This window comes from Phoca vitulina, unplaced genomic scaffold, assembly GCF_004348235.1.
Source record: "Phoca vitulina isolate PV1807 unplaced genomic scaffold, GSC_HSeal_1.0 scaffold43, whole genome shotgun sequence".
Classification (NCBI taxonomy): Eukaryota; Metazoa; Chordata; class Mammalia; order Carnivora; family Phocidae; genus Phoca; species Phoca vitulina.
Genome location: NW_022589746.1, coordinates 5,961,376 through 5,982,240, shown reverse-complemented (window position 1 = coordinate 5,982,240; position 20,865 = coordinate 5,961,376). Strand labels below are relative to the sequence as shown.

The 20,865-nt window shown below is 42.6% G+C and overlaps 1 protein-coding gene across 3 annotated transcripts in view; it reads left to right on the top strand.

Annotated features, from left to right (window-relative positions):
* The window catches only part of B3GALNT2 (beta-1,3-N-acetylgalactosaminyltransferase 2), a 57,698-nt gene that overhangs the window by 28,774 nt on the left and 8,059 nt on the right, over positions 1 to 20,865 (top strand). For all 3 annotated transcript variants that reach the window (XM_032430232.1, XM_032430231.1, XM_032430233.1), the window contains exons 5-7: positions 3,202 to 3,297; positions 15,784 to 15,894; positions 18,241 to 18,319. In XM_032430232.1, the coding sequence (XP_032286123.1) occupies positions 3,202 to 3,297; positions 15,784 to 15,894; positions 18,241 to 18,319 (286 nt within the window). The remainder of the gene's footprint in view (positions 1 to 3,201; positions 3,298 to 15,783; positions 15,895 to 18,240; positions 18,320 to 20,865) is intronic.

Below are 20,865 nucleotides of genomic sequence, written 5' to 3'. Positions count from 1 at the left end.
CACAAAAACAAGGTACATACCTTAATTTAAAAATATTTCATTGCTAAACAATGCTAACCATCATCTGAGCTTTCATCAAGTCATAATTTTTTTGCTGATGGAGGGTCTTGCCTCGATGTCAGTGGATGCTGACTGACCAGGGTAGCAGCTACTGAAGGCTGGGGTGGCTGGGGCCATTTCTTAAAAGACAACAGTGAAGTTTGCCTCACTGACTGACTCTTCCTTTCACAAATGATTTCTCTGGGATGCTGTTTGATAGCATTGTACCCAAAGTAGAACATCTTTCAGAATTGGAGTCAACTTCTCAAACCCTGAAGCTGCTTTATCAACTCTGTTTATGCCATATTCTAAATCCTTTGTCATTTCAGCAATTTCACAGCATCCTCACCTGGAGGAGATTCCATCTCAAGAAACCACTTTGTTCATGCGTAAGAAGCAACTCCTTATCCATTAAAGTTTTATCATGAGATGGCAACCGTTCGGTCACATCCTCAGGCTTCACTTCTAATTCTAGTTTTCTTGCTATTTCCACCACATCTGCAGTGACTTGAACCTGTCAGTTCTCCATGAGGGTTGGAATCAGCTTCTTCCAAATTCTGTTAATGTTGGTATTTTGACCTCTTCCCATGAATCATGAATGTTGTTAATGGCACCTACAATGGTGAATCCTTTCAGAAGGCCTTCAGTTTACTTTGCCCAGATCCATCCGAGGAGTCTATGGCAGTCTTACAAAATGTATTTCTTGAATAATAAGACTTGAAAGTCGAAATGACTCCTTGATCCGTGGGCTATGGAATGCATGCTATGTTAGCGGGCATGAAATGCTATGTTAGCAGTCACCTAGCTCTTGGGTGACCAGGTGCATTGTTCAACGAGCAGTCATATTTTGAAAGGAATCTTTTTTTTCTGAGCAGTGGTCTCAACAGTAGGCTTAAAATATTCAGTAAACCATGCGTAAGCAGATGTGCTGTCATCCAGACTTTGTAGTTCCATTTATAGAGCACAGGCAGAGATTTGTCGTCATTCTTAGGGTCCCTAGGATTTGTAGAATGGAAAATGAGCATTCAACCTAAAGTCACCAGCTGCATTTACCCCTAACAAGAGAGTCAGCCTGTCCTTTGAGGCTTCGAAGCCAGGCATTGACTTCTCTCTAGCTGGGAAAGTCCTAGATGGCATCTTCTTCTGATAGAAGGCTGCTTTGTCTACACGGATAACCTTACTCAAGTGTGGCCGCCTTCCTGAATTATCTCAGCTCCATCTCCTGGAGAATTTGCTGCAACTTCTCCATCAGCACCTGCGGCCTCACCTGGCACTTTGATGTTAAGGAGACAGCTTCTTTCCCTACACCTCCTGCATCCACATCTGCCGGCTTCCAACTTTTCTTCTGCAGCTTCCTCCCCTCTCTCAGCCTTCATGGAGTTGTAGTTGGAGCATTGCTCTGGATTAGGCTTTGACTTAAGGGAGATGTTGTGGCTGGTTTGACCTTCTATCCAGAGACTTTCTACGTATCAGCAAGAAGTCTGTTTCTCTTTCTTGTCCTTTGCGTGTTCACTGGAGAGGCACTTAGAGTTTCCCTCAAGAACTTTTCCTTTGCGTTCGCAAAGAGGCACAAGAGGCCCAGCTTTCAGCCTATCTCTGCTTTCAACTTGCCTTCCTCACTAAGCTTTAAAACACTAGCTTTTTTTTTTTGTATTTATTAACTTTGCTTGTATTATAATTTATTTAACTCTTAAGTTTACATCCTTTAAGTTTTTTTAAAATCTAAATTCAATTAATTAACATATAATGTATTATTTGTTTCAGGGGTACAGGTCTGTGATTCATCAGTCTTGCATAATACCCAGTGCTCATTACAACACATCCCCTCCCCAGTGTCCATCACCCAGCCACCCCATCCCTCCCACCCCCCTCCACTCCAGCAACCCTCAGTTTGTTTCCTGAGATTAAGAGTCTCTTATGGTTTGTCTCCCTCTCTGATTTCGTCTTGTTTCATTTTTCCCTCCCTTCCCCTATGATCCTCTGCCTTGTTTCTTAAATTCCACATATCAGTGAGATCATATGATAATTGTCTTTCTTTGATTGACTTATTTCGCTTAGCATAATACCCTCTAGTTCTATCCACCTCATTGCAAAGGACAAGATGTCATTTTTGATGGCTGCATAATATTCCATTTTATGTATATATCACATCTTCTTTATCCATTCATCTGTTGATGGACATCTAGGCTCTTGCCGTAGTTTGGCTGTTGTGGACCACACTAGCCTTTGATTTAGAGTGAGAAACCTGTAACTCTTCCTTTCACATGAACACTTACTGTAGGGGTATTAAGTGGCCAAATTTTAATATTGTTGTGTCTCAGGGAATAGGGGAGGCTGAGGAGAGGGAGAGGGATGAGGAAGCGCTGGTCAGTGGGTTTATCAATTAAGTTTGCCATCTTATTTGGGAGCAGTTCATGGCCCCCCCCCACAATTAAAGTAGTATCACAGATCACCAAAGCAAATATAATAATAATGAAAAAGTGTGAAATAGTACAAGAATTACCAAAATGTGACACAGAGACTCAACGTGAGCAAATGCTGTCGGAAGAATGTCGCCTCTGGACTTGTTCATTGAGGGGTTGCCACAAACTGTAGAAAACACAGTACTCCCCAAGGCGCAGTAAAGAGTGCAGTTAACGTGGTGTGCCTACAGACATAATGGGAATCAGCCCTCTTATATGTTCCCTTGTTTGTTTCTGTGCATTTTTTCTTCTAAAGGTTCTTTCTGAAGGGGGGCTCCTGGAGTACCTTTGTTCTGTGTAGAAATATGTCATCTTTCAGTTTCTTCTTAACCCTTGGGGTTAAGCCTAATGATTCAGCTTGATTTAACAGCTCACACCTCCCCTAGTGCTCCTCATTTCAAGGTAGGCTTTGGTTTTTTATAAGGTTGTGGGGATTTTATTTCATGTTTTGGAACTTTAAGACAGCTTTCATTATCTTAAATATCTACTTAATAAACGTGATTGCACTGGAAAACACAAATGATGTCTCAACATCATTTTCTACCCATATTAACTCCGGTTGGGGCCATCGAGGATTAAGCTGCCCAGGATAGAAGATGTTTGAAAACTTGCCGAATACGCAATGTCTAACGTGGAGTCTTTCTTTTTTTCTTTTTTTCCCCCTATTTCTTGTCCCCCACCCCCCACCTCCCATTTGTAGGAGGCCCTCTTCGTGGCTCGTTTCAGCCCTCCAAGCTGTGGTGTGCAGGTGAACAAGCTGTGGTACAAGCCTGTGGAGCAGTTCATCCTGCCTGAGGTACGGGGTGTAATGGAAGGGCTGTAGTGGCCTGGCACTGTGCTCTCAAAGGCCAGCAGTTGATGCTTTGTTGTACCAGGACAGCTCTTCAGAGTGCTGGATGGGGCCGCCAACTTTGTGCACAGATTACGGAAATGTAGCACTCTGCACCATCCCTTTTCACAGCCCGGTAATGCCTCAGAGGGTCCCAAACCACACTTGCTGAAAGGCACTGCCTGGTTTATTCAGTGGATTGAGAACTGCATGACTGATTTAGTGACAAAGGATAGTAATAGGTATGGATTGATGGAAACACGAGACCCAGATACCATTTGAATGAATCAGGTCGTTTACTTATCTAAAGAGGGTGGGGGTGGTAGGGTGCAGGCAGGATAATTGCAAAGAGATTGACCACATTTCTAAGATGAATAAAACCTCTCGAGGTTGTGGAACATGTCTGAAAACACAGCTGTCACCTTCTAGGTCCAGTCTTGAGTAGATGTGTCCTAGAGATCCCCTCACCTACCTGCTAAGTGCCCGCATCAGCCTGCAGTTAAGCCGCAGGATGGTTGCAGAGGATTGTGTGGTGGGCAAGAGCGGATTACTCATCCATCCACCTCAGCCTCTCCAGGCTAGTTCAGTCTAGTCTGAGTACATTCCTCAGTTCAGGGCTTTGGAACCACATAGGGTTCAGTTTCTCAAGCATCTTGGGGAGTCACTGTAGATTAGCTGTGGAGTTCGTCCTGCAACGTCAAAGCTGAGCTAAATCATGGGAGCTAGACCATTGACGAGCTCTGCTGACGAACCAAGAAACATTTTCCCAACACTGGTCTTGTGGGTTCTGTTTGCCTTATACAACACATGTCAAAATATGCTGTGGATCTTTGGCGTTCAGTACAAGTAGTTGAAACTATATATGTCAATTCTGTAGATGTGAAAGGGATCTCCTTTATTTCACCTGTACACAAACTTCTGCTTAAAAAACATTTATTTTTTTAAAGATTTTATTTATGTAGTTGAGAGAGACAGAGCACAAGTGAGCACATGAGCAGGGGGAGGGGCAGAAGTATGTCCCATCAAAAGTATCTTTTACTTTTAATTAAAAGCAGTGGCTTAGCTAAGTCGTATTCGCTAAGTGTTGGATCTCAGCTTTTGAAGGAAGCCATTCTTTGGTTTGTGTATTCATTTACTCAGAAAATATTTGAGAGGGGCGCCCGGGTGGCTCAGTCATTAGGCGTCTGCCTTCAGCTCAGGTCATGATCCCAGGGTCCTGGGATCGAGCCCCGAATTGGGCTCCCTGCTCAGTGGGAAGCCTGCTTCTCCCTCTCCCACTCCCCCTGCTTGTGCTCCCTCTCTCGCTGTATCTCTGTCAAATAAATAAATAAAATCTTTAAAAAAAAAAAAAAAAGGAAGTATTTGAGAAATTAGTGTGTGCCAAGCACCGGGGCTCTGTGAGGACACAGTACGAAGATCCCTGCCCTGAAAGCAGCTTCCGTCCTAGAGGGACAACAGGAGCCGGCACTGAGACCGTACTTACCGTGTGCCAGGCCTGCTGTGAGCACTTTTCCTATATTAACTAGTAGGTAAGCTCCTTGAAGCTTGAAGGCTTGAAGCGAGTCATCAATGAGACTTTCTGCTCAGAAGGAGCATGGGCAGAACCTCAGGCTTCCTGCGGTTCCTAGACCTCCCGAAGGGAGAGTCATGTTATTCTGAGGAGCCCAGGAACACTGGCGTTGTGTTAGGTGGTATCAGAGTGGTGTGAAGCCTGACGTAGAGTGCATTTGCACAGAAAAGACTTAGGATTGGCATCGGTAGGAAAGAGAAAAATGAGGCACCGGGGAGTAAGTACATGAGGGCACGTTCGGGGCCAAGTGCCCTGAGCAGGAGCTGCGGGTGCAGCCCGGGTGAGTCCGAAGCCCTGCGCTGCCGCTCGGGGTCTGTGTGGCCTCGCACAAGTCGTTCAGTCTCACCGTGTCCATCGCCTCATCTGTGAGATGGGGCTACACCACCCAGTTGAGAGGCTCATTTTAGGGACTAAATGATTTTCATACATGCAGAATGCCTAGAACATGCTGCCACATGGTAAGTATTCGGGAAATAAATGCACACTGTCCTTATTTTTGCTGCTACTCATCTGGATTTTCGGGATCCGTTCTTCAAGAGCAGAGTTTCTGCAGCCGGGGCTGTTGGCCCAGGAGGGGCATTTAGCAATGTCCAAAGGCTCGTTAGGTGTCACAGCTGGGGGTGGAGCGGTACTGGCATCTAGAGGCCAGCGATGCTGCTGAACGTCCTACAGCACACGAAAGCCCCCACAACAAAGACTTGTCTGGCTCAAATTGTCGATGGTGGCGAGGTTGAGAAACTAAGAGGAAGGAGTCACAATGAGGGGCAAAGAGGAAGCTTTAAAGCTTAAGGCTAATCACAGTGTTACAGAGTCTGCCCCATTATCTTGGTCAGTCTTCTAGCTAGAATTACAAATTTTTTTTTTAAGATTTTATTAATTTTAGAGCACAAACGAGGGGAGCAGCAGCAGGGGGAAGGGAGAAGCAGACTCCCTGCTGAGCAGGGAGCCCGATGCGGGACTCCATCCCAGGATCCTGGGATCGAGCCCCACATCCATTTCCCTGTTCAGCGGGGAGTCTGCCAGCCTGCTTCTCCCTCTGCCCCTCCCGCTCACTCTCTCTCTCTCTCAAAATGAATAAAGTCTTTTAAAAAAAATTACAAATTTTGATTAATCCACAAAAATTATTACTTTCCCTTAGAATGTCCTTGTTCTTAGGAAATAGACGTTTAAGTACTCAAAAGGTGACATGTCATGATACCTGCTTTGCTTTCAAGTGCTTAACCAACAAGAACAGAAAAGTACATGTATACAGACAGAGATAAAGCACATGTGGCTAAATGTTAACAGTTGGTGAGTCTAGGTGATTTGGGCTTAATTTCAGCTTTTCTATAGGTTTGAAGTTTTTCAAAATAACTGGGTTGAGGCAAGGACAGTGTATCTAGCAGGAGGTGCTAATGATGGGACAGTGAGTGACCGTTTCAGTTAAGATTTTTCAAGCCTACAGCCTTGTGAGCTTTATTTCACTTTAAACTTTAAGCTAAATTGACTTTTTATTTTTCATTACTTCTGAGTCATATTTTTTCCTTTTAAAAACGTGCCATTATTTAACAGTGGCTATACCCGGGGGTGGGGAGGTAGGATTATGGATGATTTTTATTTTCTTCTTTTTGTGCATTTCCCAAATGTTCTGTAATAAATATATATTAGCTTTATAAAAACAAAAAACTCTTTAAAAAAAATGCCGTCCTTTTACACAAAATCTTATTTTTGTTGAAACCATGTTTAATTGTACATAGATACTCATTTTTGCTGCTTCAAGCCTAATTGGGTTTATTAGCACAGAAAAAGTGATAGTGGGTGAATGGTTTGCCTGCGTATCATCAGCAAAGAATGACAGAAGACAAACATCACTTATGCCATTTTTTAAGAGAGTAGTAGATGATTTCTTCATCATCATCTTTGTGACTGGGATATGATACAACATCAATAATGTGGACTAAAGTGAGTAACTGCCGGAAAAACTCATTGGCCCCCAGAACAATCCTGGTTTCTTCACGGCACTTCTGTAAGCCAGCGGGGCTTAGGGAAGGAAGGCTCCGTGCCTCACAGCCTGCTGGAGTAACATGTCAGCGGATAGCTTGTCAAGTAAGCAAAGCTCTTGTAATGTTTTCATCGTGTGACTCACTAAAGCATAAATCTCAGTGGGAGTCACAAATTTAAATGGAGACTGCTGTGCGCTTCTCTTAAAATATTTATTTCTCTAATTTTGTACTTTCCTTACTAGTGCAGTTGAAACCTGAAACCAATTTCAGTAAAAAGACTATTTGTGTTCACCTGAGTCACTAGAGACACCACTCTTAGCTGTGCGGATACTTACATACTCACTGTTCGTGACAGTCGGAACTCTTCAGGTGTAGTCATTTCCCCAAGCCATAAAAAATTGTTAAATCCAAAAATAGTATAGATTTAAGCTACTCTGTTGGTTTGGATGAGAAGTTAGAAACATGACACAGAGGAATTAACACGTGAAAAGGGTTGCAGAGAGCATGCTCACGTTATGGGTGAGATCATTTATGAGATCTCCTTTTTCCAGCCCACACCACGATGTGTTTCCTAGCTTCTGTTTTGGTTTTATGGTCTTAGCAGGGAATTGCCACAAACCAGTTGTTTCTCATCTGAAGAGATCCCTAGCTTTGTGATGACTTTGTATCAGAGTAGAAGGCAGGCCTGTGAGAGAAGGGAGAAACAGAGATTCAGCTGTGACACGGAGCAGGCGCAGATAAAGGCGGGATGGACACAGTTCCTTCCTTCCCTAAGCCCCGCTGGCTTACAGAAGTGCCATGAAGAAACCAGGATCGTTCTGGGGGCCAATGAGTTTTTCCGGCAGTTACTCACTTTAGTCCACATTATTGATGTTGAATCATATCCCAGTCACAAAGTAACTGTGGTTGGACCCCAGCAGGAGCCACCATGAAATAGCAGGGTAAATGCCAAGTGTCAGTTGAATGGACAGGACAGAGAATTACTTGTTTTGTCATCATATTTTCTAGATTCATAGTTTCAAGGCGAAGCATTTTTATTTGGTCATGATAGCTTTTACTTTTGGTATGGTTCATCTGAAACTGCAGTCACTAAGATTGCAGTGACCCAACTGCCAACTCCAGGGGACACTTTTTGTCCTTCACTTAGTTGATTGCATTTTTCTCTTAGCTTATGTGATCTACATTCTTTTGGTTCAGCCACATCCGGTCGTTCTTCTTCCTGATGTACTTCATTATCTCCTCTCTCGCTTTCCTCTTTTTTTTAAAGATTTTATTTTTAAGTTCTCTCTACACCCAACGTGGGGCTCAAACTCACAACCCTGGGATCAAGAGTCGCATGGTCCACTGAATGAGCCAGCCAGGTGACCCTCTCGCTTTCCTCTTAATCATTAGGATTTGATACCCAGGTTTCTGTTTGTTTTATCTTGTTCTTCGTGGGCAATTTTATCCATTACGACCTGTTTGCTAATGGCTCTTAAATCCAACTACAGCCCACATTTCTCTTAGGTACTGCATACATACTTCTGCTGCCTATAAAACTTCTCCACGTGAGTGTCCCAGGGGCATTCTGATGGTGAGATCTCTCCGTCCCATCCGTTTTCATCTCCCCCTGTATTTCAGTCTTGGGTAGCACTGTCTCCTTTTTCTCAGGCACCCAAACCAGAATCATGGGATTTATCCTCACCTCTCATATCCAGGCACTCACTAAATCCTATCAGATGTATTTGGTATCAGTTCTCCCAAACTTTATCACTGTTCAGGCAGCAACCTCTTTGACCTCGGCCATAGCAACTTCTTAGTACAGACGTTGCTGGAGGCAAGGGAAAAAAAGCAAAAATGAACTATTGGGACATCATCAAGATAAAGAGTTTCTGCCCAGTAAAGGAAACAATCAACAAAACTAAAAGGCAGTCTATGAAATGGGAGAAGACATTTGCAAATGACATATCTGATAAAGGGTTAGTATCCAAAATCTCTAAAGAATTTATCAAACTCAACACCCAAAGAACAAATAATCCCATTAAGAAATGGGCAGAAGACGGAGCACCTGGGTGGCTCATTTGGTTAAGCTTCTGCCTTCAGCTCAGGTCATAATCCCAGGGTCCTGGGATCGAGCCCCGAGTCAGGCTTCCTGCTCAGCGGGGAGTCTGCTTCCTCTCTGCCCCTCCACCTGCATGTGCTCTCTCTCTCTCTCTCAAATAAATAAAATCTTAAAAAAAAAAGAAATGGGCAGAAGACACGAATAGACACTTTTCCAAAGAAGACATCCAGATGGCTAACAGACACATGAAAAGATGCTCAACATCACTCACCATCAGGAAAATACAAATCAAAACCACAATGAGGGACACCTGGCTGGCTCAGTAGGATAAGTGGCCAGCTCTTGATTTCAGCTTAGGTCATGATCTCAGAGTCCTGGGATCTGAGCCCCCATTGGGCTCTGTGCTCAGTGTGGAGTCTGCTTCTTTCCATCTCCCTCTGCCCCTCCCCCACTCACACATGCTCACATGCTCTCTCTCTCAGATAAATAAATCTTAAAAAAAAAACAAAACATAAGATACTACCTCACATCTGTCAGAATGGCTAAAATGAACAACACAAGAAAAGAGGTGTTGGTGAGGATGTGGAGAAAGGGGAACCCTCTTACACTGTTGGTGGGAATGCAAACTGGTGCAGCTACTGTAGAAAACAGTATGGAGACTCCTCAAAAAGTTAAAAATAGAACTACCCTATGATCCAGCAATTGCACTAATAGGTACTTACCCAAAGGATACAAAAATACAGATTCAGAGGGGTACATGCGCCCCAATGTTTATAGCAGCATTAGCAACAAGAGCCAAACATGGCAAGGCCCAAATGTCCACAGATGAATGGAAAAAAAAGATGTGTGTGTATGTATATATGGATGAAATCTTGCCATTTGCAATGACATACATGGAGCTAGAGGGTATTATGCTAAGTGAAATAAGTCAGTCAGAGAAAGACAAGTACTGGATGACTTCACTTATATGTGGAATTTGAGAAACAAAACAGATGAACCTATGGTGGGGGAGGAAGGAAACAAACCATAAGAGACTCATAACAATAGAGAACAAACTGAGGGTTGATAGAGGGAGGTGGGTGGGGGGTGGGCTAGATGGGGGATGAGGATTAAGGGGGGCACTAGTTGTGATGAGCACTGGTTGTTGTATGTAAGTGATGAATCACTGAATTCTCCTAAAACCAGTATTGCACTGTATATTAACTAACTACAATTTAAATTTTTAAAAAAATTTTATTACTATTAAAGTTTTAGAGGAATGTATACCAAGGGCAGGAGGCTGTTTTGCCAGAAGAAAGACACATGATTAACCCAGAGCAGTCTCACGTTGCCAAGGGTCTAGGACTTAGCTTTCAGGTTCTAGCACTGACCTTCCAGTTAGTTCACTTAGAGATGATCAGATTCTCATTGAATGACACTGAATAAATTCACAGAAGACCAGTTTGTAAACCAGAATATCCGTTCATTCATCTTTAATGGGTGTTAGCTTATTAGAACTGAAAGTCATGACCCGTGTCTGGGAACCTGCTTATTGGGATGTCAGACAGCAAAAACCCAAATCAGAACAGTGCTTGGTTTGATCATTGAACTTGCTTATAGGAGTGGGACGTGTTTGTTTTAGAGAGCTGCCTCATTCAGGTGGGGTGTGACTAGAATGCTTTATATCTTCCAATTCCTGCGTCTTTCTCCCACTGGACATTGTTCCATTGCCCAGATTTCTCTCTTAACCCAGCTTTTGTATAGTGGCCACTTGATATTTTGTTTTAAGGTAGTGAGTTTACTAATTAAGCTTCAATCTCAAAGCTCTTCTCAGTTATTAGAGACATTGTTCCCTTTAATGTAAGCATTTAATTAGTTCAACTCAGAAGACAATCTTTTTTTCCCCCCTTTCTTTTTTTATTGAGATATAATTGACATATAACATATTCGTTTTAGGTGTACAACATAATGATTCAATATTGTAGAATGATCACACTGAGTCTAGTTAACATCCATCACCACACAGTTACATTTCTTTTCTTGTGATGAGAACTTTTAAGATCGACTCACTTAGCAACTATCAGATGTGCAGTACAGCGTTATTAATTGTGCTCACCATGCTGTACATTATATCCCCAGGACTTATCATTTCACAGCTGGAAACTTGCACCTTTTCACCCCCTTCACCCGTTTCTCCCAGCCCCCCAGCCCCCAGCTCTGGCAGCCACCCATCTGATCTCTATATCTAAGAATTCAGTGTTTTGTTTTTTGGCTTTTAAAAATGTTTTAGATTCCACATATGAGTGAAATCATATGGTATTTGTCTTTCTCTGTCTGACTGATTTCACTTAGCATAATGCCCTCATGTTGGAAATGGCAAGGTTTCCTTCCTTTTTGTGGCTGAATAATATTCCTCTGTGTGTGTGTGTGTTTGCATCACATCTTCTTTATCCATCCATCCATCTGTGGGCGTTCAGGTTGTGTCCACATCGTGGCTATTGTAAACATACTGCAGTGAACAAGAGGGCACAGGTATCTTTTCAAGTGAGTGTTTTCATTTCCTTTGGATAAATACCTAGAAGTGGAGTTGCTGGATCATCTGGTAGTTCTATTTTTAATTTTTTGAGGACCCTCCATACTGTTTTCCACAGTGGCTACAGCGGTTTCCATTCCCACCAGCAGTGCACAAGGGTTCCCTTTTCAGCACATCCTCGCCAGCACACTTATTTCTTGTCTTTCTGACTGTAGTCACCATTCTGACAGGTGTGAGGTGGTCTCTCATTGTGGTTTTGATTTGCATTTCCTTGATGATGAGTGATGGTGAGCATCTTTTCATGTACCTGTTGGCCATGTGTGTGTTGTCTTTGGAAACATGTCTATTCAGATCCTCTGCCCATCTTTCATTTGGATTGTTGGTTTTTGCTGTTGAGTTGTTTGTTATGCTGTTATATGTTTGGATAGTAACTCCTTGTCAGGTATATCATTTGCAAATATTTTCTCCCATTCATAGGTTGCCTTTTCATTTTGCTGATGGTTTCCTTTGCTGTGCAGAAGCTTTTTGGTTTGATGTAGTCTCATTTGTTTATTTTTGCTTTTGTTGCCTTTGCTTTTGGTGTCGAATCCAAAAAATCATTGCCAAGACCAGTGTCAGGGAACTTACCACCTAGGTTTTATTCTAGGAGTTTTATGGTGTCAGGTCTTTTACCCATTTTGAGTTGATTTTTGTGTATGGCGTAAGGTAGTGGTCCAGGTTCATTCCTTGCAGGTGGCTGTCCAGTTTTCCCAACACCATTTGTTGCAAAGACTGTCCTTCCCATGTATATTCTTGCCTCCTCTCTTGTAAATGAATTGACCATATGTGCATGGGTTTGTTTCTGGGCTCTCTCTTCTGTTCCATTGATCTTTGTGTCAGTTTTTATGCCAATAGCATACTGTTTTGTTCGCAGTGGCTTTGTAATATAGTTTGAAATCAGGAAGCATGATGCCTCCAACTTTGTTGTTCTTACAGTTGCTTTGGCTATTTGGGGGTCTTCTGTGGTTTCATACGGATTTTAGTAGTACTTTATTGTATTTCTACGAAAACACCATTGGAATTTTGATAGAGATTATATCGAATCTATAGATTGCTTTGAATAGTATGGACATTTTAATAATATTAATACTTCCAGTCTATGAGCTTGAATATCTTTCTGTATATTTGTGTCTCCTTCAGTTTCTCAGAAGGCAGTCTTCATTTCTAAATAAGTGCTTACTTCTTGTCACCTGGACCTCTGTAATAGTCCAGTTACCACTCTCCCTACCAGCCCGCCTTATGCTGTTCTGCTACTGGAGTGACCTTTTAAAATTGCAGCTAGGATTGCGTCACTCTTGTTCTTGCAAACGGAAGTGCTTCCGCCCGCCTTCGAGATGAAGGACAGACTCTCTATTCCTGCAGGCAGCGCTGATGGGAGCCTACCTTCTGCATCTCCTTTCCTCAGCCTGGGGCTTCAGCAGCACTAAACTGCTTCACGCTTTTCTGAACATGCAGTGCGCTTCACATCTGCCTTTCGATGAGTGCTTTCGTCCACCTCTCCCTTTCCTGACTCAGATGCCTGCAAGACTCTGCTCCGTTCTCACAGTCAACTGAAATTCTCGCTGTTCTCCTCAGGCTCCTTGCCTTTGTTTCTGACCCTAGCAGGGCTTATTACAAGGATTTGAAGATAGGAGCTATTTGACTCTTTTAATAAAAATCTTCAAGTAGCCCACAGCCTGCTACATAGTAGACACTCAAAAGTTTAAATAACGCCTCGTGTCTGGAAGAAGATTGACCCCAAATTTATTTCGTTGTATACATATGTTTAAAATATTTTTTTCGTGATCATGAAAGTATGAAAATATATGAAAGGAATATCCACTGTTGAAAACTTGACTGTGTATGGAAAGGTTAGAGGAATATTATATCCACATGTTTCCCAGCATATTTGGTATATTTCTCCCTAGGCTTTTTTTTTCTTCTTCTGTGCATACATCTGTAAGAATGTTTTAGGGAATTGAGGTTCAATGTCAGGTAGATTAGAGAGTTAAGGCTTTCCAAGGAGAGTATGGAAATAATTACTGCCCGGGGTGCCTGGGTGGCTCAGTCATTAAGCGTCTGCCTTCGGCTCAGGTCATGATCCCAGGGTCCTGGGATCGAGCCCCGCAGCGGGCTCCCTGCTCCGCGGGAAGCCTGCTTCTCCCTCTCCCACTCCCCCTGCTTGTGTTCCCTCTCTCACTGTCTCTCTCTCACTCTGTCAAAATATAAATAAAAAGTCTTAAAAAAAAATAATAATCAGCGCCCATTTCCAAGATAAGACAATGAGATCTTTTTTTTTTTTTTTTAAGATTTTATTTATTTATTTGACAGAGAGAGAGACAGTGAGAGCAGGATCACAAGCAGGGGGAGAGGGGGAAACAGACTTCCCGCGGAGCAGGGAGCCTGATGCGGGGCTCGATCCCAGGACCCTGGGATCATGACCTGAGCCGAAGGCAGACGCTTGGCGACTGAGCCACCCAGGCGCCCCGACAACGAGATCTTTTAAAGGGGCCCTTCACAAATTTCTGCATGACTTCTAGTGGTCATAAAGCTCTGTTTCACTGAGCAAAGACCCTGCATGCCACACGCATGTCATCATTAACCCCCGGCCCAGCCCCATGAGGTAGGCATCGCTTTTTCTGTCCTCCGGGTCAGGCAGTGACCACCCACAGTGTATCTTGACGCCTGCCCTTAGGAACCCTGGGGCTCCTCAGAGCGCATCAGTAGCAGTGCAGACTAAGGATCCATTAGCTGAATATAAGGTGACAGACTGCCTGCAGAATCCCAACTCTTGGTGTTTTTATTTGTTTCGTAGAAAAGTTATAATGCTTTACAAAAAGCTTGCAAACCACCGGCCTCGCTTACTTTACAAGTTCAGTTTTGTATAGTGTCCTTATAAAGCTGGCTAACTGAGACGTTACTGTACAGTGCTTTATCTCTTAATTTTAGTATGTGAAAAATTTTAAAGAATATTAATGCTATATCTTTTGTGTGGTGTTCTAGACCAAAAATCATTCCAATTAATTTTGAGTTTAACATTATTAAGTAAATATTTTTCAAGTGCCTGTTATGCATATCAGGCCATTCTAGGTGCCGGGGATATGGTGGTCAATAAAACAGACAAAATCCCTGCTCTCATGGTGCTTGCATTCTAGTGGGAAAAGTTAGTTTGACAATAGGAAAATAAACAGGAAATACCAGAGTGATAAGTGGTTTTAGGAAAAGAAGACAGGCTGATGTGATAGAGAATTGGATGCCGGCTGCCTTCTGTTGGATCTCTGGAGCAAGCTAGAGGGGCTGACAGTGGGGATGGCCCGAGCAGTACAAAGGAGCAGCTGAGCCCCCATGGAGAAATGAGAAGACACTAGAATTTAAATGTGTGTCAAACCTTCGGGCAGGGAGTGTAACTTTCTAAGCCCAGAACTTAATAGTAATCACAAACCAAAAGCTTGTCAGATTTGACAAGATAAAACTTACGGACGTTTTAAGTTAAAAAAAAAAAAGTGGCAAACAATTCTGAAAAAAATATTTTAGAATATAATATATACACAGAATTATTTATTACAAGATAACATAGATTAATAAGAAAAATAGAAAACTGAGTAGCTAAATGGCAAAGAAGCATGGCTCAGTAATTCCCAGGAGAGACTATATAATTTATAAACATCATTAGAAATCAAAAGAAACACAATAAAATGAGGAATCATTTTTTAATCTAAATTGACTTAAACTTAAGTCTTTGCTTTCATTCCATACTTGGAAGAATACAATGCAAGTAGTATTTTTGTAAATTGGGAAATTAGATAATTTCCTTTCGAAAAAACAGTTTGGCATTGTGTCCCAAAATCCGTATAAAATATCTCTATTTCTTGTCACCATAATTTCACCTCTGAAAGTGTATTTTGAAACAAAATAAACATTTACACCAAAACATGCTTCATTAGATAGTTGGTAGAGTTCAGATCTGCCTGTGGGTAAGTGTTTGTGTGACTTGGGATGCACACACTCGATGGCATGTTAGTCAGGTGTGTATGGCCAATGGTCACACGAGCTGTGGTAGCATCAGGAAACGCTTCAGTGTAGGGGAAATGCAAACAGCAGTGTGCAAAATTGTCTCTGCACTCTTTGTACTTGCATCTTTCAGATGTGCATGAAACAAAAAATGACTCGAGAATATACACCAACATGTTAACAGTGGTGTGTGTTAGAGTAGGGGCATAAAAATTTTAACCAATATGTTTGAAAAAAAATTAATTTTTCTTTAAAAACTTACTTAAAGCCTAAATGACAACAATAAAGAAATTGACTCACTTCATCTTTCTGCAAAAAGAGCTTTGAAGGTACCATTGTGTGGGAGAGCCAAGACCTCCAAGGCCTTGTGTCAAGAAATCTCCACAAAGTGACTGTAAATGATGGCGGGGGCGTTCTCCGAGTCATTACGGTAAGTCATCCTTTCTTCCTAAGGCTGTTCAGCATACTTTAGCATTTTTTCAAACAGAAAAACTGTTTTTAACTTTACGTTTACATCAACCCAGGGAATGTGGAACAATGAATCTTGGGTATTTTAGAGCATGTACAGCAGAAAATGTTGAGTCACCATAGTAAAGACAAACAACTCAGATGTTCAATGATTTTCTCACTCCAGCGTTAGTAAATACATAGTGCCTTAAGATTGGTGCATTTTAAAAAGTGTGATATTTTATTTCTCAGTAATTTTTAAGCTAACATTTGGAAGGACACTTGCTCAGTAGTATTCAGAATCCTCACTCCCTCACCTTTATAGCAGGATGTTCGTTAAAATCGCATAGACGGCAGTACTGGAAAATACGATGGAGCTTTTGCTTTCATTTATATTGCTGGGATTTCTGCCTCATATTTTTCATTTATTCAAATTTGCTTCAGATTTAAAAACAGTTTAATGGGTAAATATCTCCAAGTAAGTGTGGGACGATAAGGTGTAGACAGACTTCGAGTGGTGAGCTTTAAATACACAAGAGGTGTTTGTGCTGGTGTCACAGTCTCCTTCTCCCTGACGCTCTGATGTCATGATTAGGAGAGTGCTCAGTATCTCAGGTCACAGGCTTAGTCCTATTTTCATTAACTATTCATCTTATTCACGTGAATTAATTCCCGAATTTGAAATGAATCTTAAGTGGTATGCTGTTACCCATTTAGAAAACCACTCCTGGCCCACAGTGCAACTTACACTCCAGTGAGGAAGAAAGACATTAGATCACAGATTCATATATAATTACAAAACTTAGCCTTGTGGGTCGTGGTTAGGATCTCATCCTCTATTACAATAGTCCTTTATTTAACATAGAATGTCTTATGAAACTTAATTATAGTTTTATTCTTTTCTTTCCTTATTTCCAAGGCAAGTGCCTTTAATATGTCGCCCCCTTTTCTATTTATGAAACTTAAAAATATCCAAAATGTGCTGGAATTCTGTAGTTACTAAGTTGATTGCACAAAAGCAAATCAGACTCCTGAGTTGAGGACTAGGTTCAAATGGAAAGACTCAAATGATCCACTTCGGGGGTAAATACAGTTGTAGAGGGCTAAAGAATGCTTACACACTCAGCTAACCTTAAAAAGTAGTCGGTATCTTGGTGGCCCCTTGTAGGAAACCCCACGTACAAATAAAGGTTTCCATCATAAATGCGTAAAGCTGAAAGTTTCCCCGAGTCTTGCTCCCTTGCCAGCAAGTGAGAATGTCAGAAACTTTTAAAAGTCAAGCTGTGACCTTTTAGATAGAAGCTAATAAAAAGTACTATCAAGTTCTAAATAAGCCAAAACAACGTAGAGTACACGATGAAAAAACAGAGCGTACAACCTTTCCTGGCTCCTTAAAGCTGGAAACGTTAGCATCGCCTTCAGTAGCTTCCTCCACATTGAGCTACAGGTCCCCACGGCCACCTCCGGACAGAGTCTCTCTACGGCCCTGAACCTGCTCCGTGCAGTACAGCTCTGCCGAGGGGATGGGCCAGGCGGGAGCGCGCGCGCGCGCACGCGCACACACACACTCTCTCTCTCTCTCTCTCTCTCTCTCTCTCTCTCTCTCTCTCTCTCTCCAGCCCTGAAACTGCTTCGTGCAGTACAGCTCTGCGAGGGGACGGGCCAGGTGGGCGCGTGCGTGCGCGTGCACACACACACACACACACACACCCGTGCGGTCGGGCCCGGCCCCGCTGGGGCTGTCACGCCGGCGTGCAGAGGGGAACCCCCTCACTGGGGAACTTGTAGATCTCTAATCGTAAAAGCTCCTCCCATCGTTGGAGGCTGAGAGGACTATCACTGGCCATGGGCACCTTCCAACAGCATCAGCGAGCAGTAGGGCTCTGTCTGAACGTTTTGTTGCGAGGGGCTTTCTCTGGGCGGTAGAGCAAACTTTAAAAATGTGCCTAGATGTATTTGAATTCATGGCAGTTTTCAGCCTCTGAGAAATCAAAGGTGATCTTTTTTTTTTTTTTAAGTGGTAGGGTTGGGATGCAAAATAAAATTGGTTTTGTACTATTATGGTAGCAAGTTCAAGACTATGATTCTGTGTCAGTTGGAATTCTGAGCACTATGGACTGCCATGTGCACCCGATCTTTAATATAGTAACCAAGAGAACAATCAGATAGCAAAAATAGGAGAATACTGATGTCATCCTGATCGTGTGCATCTTAGATGGGTTTATCTGCTGTGGAGTCACATTATAAATTTTGGCACATCAGTTTTAAAATAGAAGAAGTGTATTTTTAGTAATGAAACACTGAGTACTTCTGTTCTTGTTGCTTTCAGGCTGGGGAGGGTGCCTTGCCTCACGAATTCATGGAAGGCGTGGAGGGGGTTGCAGGTGGTTTTATTTACATCATTCAGGGTAAGTCTTGAAAGGTGAAGGGCGCGCTGAATTCATGTACCTAATCTTACTCCATACTTTGATAGAAAAGGTGATTTTTTTTTTGTCATTTAAAAAAAGACACATATATCCTTTACTGATACATAATTCGCATATACCTTACCCTGGTTCGCAGCATAGGAGAGTTCTGCAAGCATCTCCACTAACTCTAGACCATTTCTGTCACTCCCAAAAGAAACCCTATGTCCATTAGCGGACACTCCTCATTCTCCCCTCCCCCAGCCCCTACCAACCATTAACCTCCTCACTGTCCTTTCTGACCGTAAATGTAAGGATTTACTTCTGGGCTCTCACTTGTGTTCTTTTGATCTGTGTGCCAGTCCTTCTACCAGTTCTACACTGTCTTGAAATATGTGGCTTTCTAGTAGGATTTGACATTGGGAAGTGTGAATCCTCCAGCTTTGTTCTCTTTCAAGATTGTTTTGGCTCTTCTGGGTCCTGCATTTCCATACGAATTTTAGGATCAGCTTGTCAGTGTCTGCAAGCAAGCCAGCTGGGATTTTGAAAGGGGTGTCCGTGAACATGTAGAGCATTTCAGGCAGTGCTGCCATTCTGACAGTAAGTCTCTGATCCATGAACATGGATCTCCTTCCATTTACTTACGTCTTACTAGTTCCTTTTAGTGATGTTTTGTGGTTTTCAGAGTACAAGTCTTACATTTCTTCTGCTAAGTTTATTCTTAAATATTTATTCTTTTTGATACCATTATAAGTGGAATTGGTTTTTACATTTCATTTCTAGATTGCTCATAGCTAATGTATAGAAATACAATTGATTTTTATATATCAATCTTGTATGCTGCAATTTTGCTGAATTCATTTATTAAGTTACTAGTTGTGTGGGTGCCTTAGGATTTTCCATATACAAGATCATGTCATCTACAAGTGGAGATAGTTGTACTTTTTTTTTCCCCCCAATATGGATGCCTTTTATTGCTCTTTCTTGTCTGTCATGGCTAGACTGTCTAGTACAGTGTTGAGTAGAAGTGGTAGAGCAGATATCCTTGTCTTGTTCTCGCTCTTAGAGGGAAAGCATCCAATCTTTCACCATATGGGTGATCTTGAAAAATCCGTGACCTTGAACTTTGTTGGCCCCGTGTGGCTATGTTTGGTTTATCCTGCAGCCAGGTGGGGACTTCTGCAGAACTGCTAGACCGTGGCCATATAGCTGTAGTGAGCTTCGTGCTGTTGGTCAGTCAGAAGGGAAGAACCTTTTCTTCCCTGACGCAGTAAGCGAGGTGCATTCTGATGCCTGCATCTGTCCCTCTGTTGGAGGTGGCCCAGTGGACTCCACTTCCCCTCCTGCTTCATGTGGACGCTTTCTCCTCATGATGTGAGTATGTAAACATAGACTCCATCTTTCAGAGAACAGTTTCTTAAATGCTTCTCCTGATATATCACATTTCAAGGATGGATTTGTTAGATTCCTTTAAAACTTGGGGTCAGGAGCATTAGCTTAGAACTGTAGAGGGAATTTTGTTGTGATGGGAGTGGCTGTGTTTGTCTTCTTGAATCATGCTTATTTAAATACCTACCTATGAATTCCTGAGAATTCTGTAAGAAAGAAGAACTACCCTTGATGCAGTTGCCCTTGGCCACCTGTCCTGCACATCACCTGGGGAACAAAGGCGCCCAGTGCAATTTCCGTCTTGACATCTCAGAGCTCTGCAGAGGATGGATTCCTATAAAAGAATTAGGACCCAGCTTCCCTGAAGGCTGTCAGTGACTGGGGAGAGCAGAGCAGACCCTGAAAGGAGACTCTTTCGGGACCCCCTCGACAGCACGGTGTTGAGGATGGGGCACACCCCCTGTTTGAGGCACTGCATGTTGTTTGAGGATGCAAATGGACGTGGCTTTTTTTTTTTAAGGTTTTATTTATTTATTTGACAGCACAAGCAGGAAGAGCAGCAGAGGGAGAGGGAGAAGCAGGCCCCCTTCCGAGCAGGGAGCCCGATGTGGGACTCGATCCCAGGACACTGGGATCATGACCTGAGCCGAAAGCAGACACTTAACACACTGAGCCACCCGGGTGCCCCAAGACTGTGGCTTTTTTTATTTTTCATTTTTTCGAAAGCATTTTTATAGTGTTTCCTCCTAGAAGTAGTTGTATTCTTACATCACCCGAAAGGGTAGCCTGGAACAGATACATGGGTTTTGCCCATAAACTTGCCATTAAAAATAGAAATTTAAAATTTAGAGATCGTTAATTTCAGTCCAGAGATTTTTCATAAAACTATGAGACCACTCTGCCAAGGAGGGTATCCGCTTAGCTCACCAAGAAGCTAGCTAATAGCCCAGCCCTGGGGAAAACTCAGATCAGAAGCTCAGGCAGCTTCCTAAGGCAGCACAGACGTGGGGCCAGGGGCAGGTGTAACGCACCATCTGACTGGAATATCCAGCACCTTCCCTTCTTTTACTGGTTCATTCCCGAATGTACCACCAGGAGCCTTTAAAAACTAGTTTAAGGGGCCCTTGAGACTCTGTGACTAAACTGTTCTCCAAGGAGCA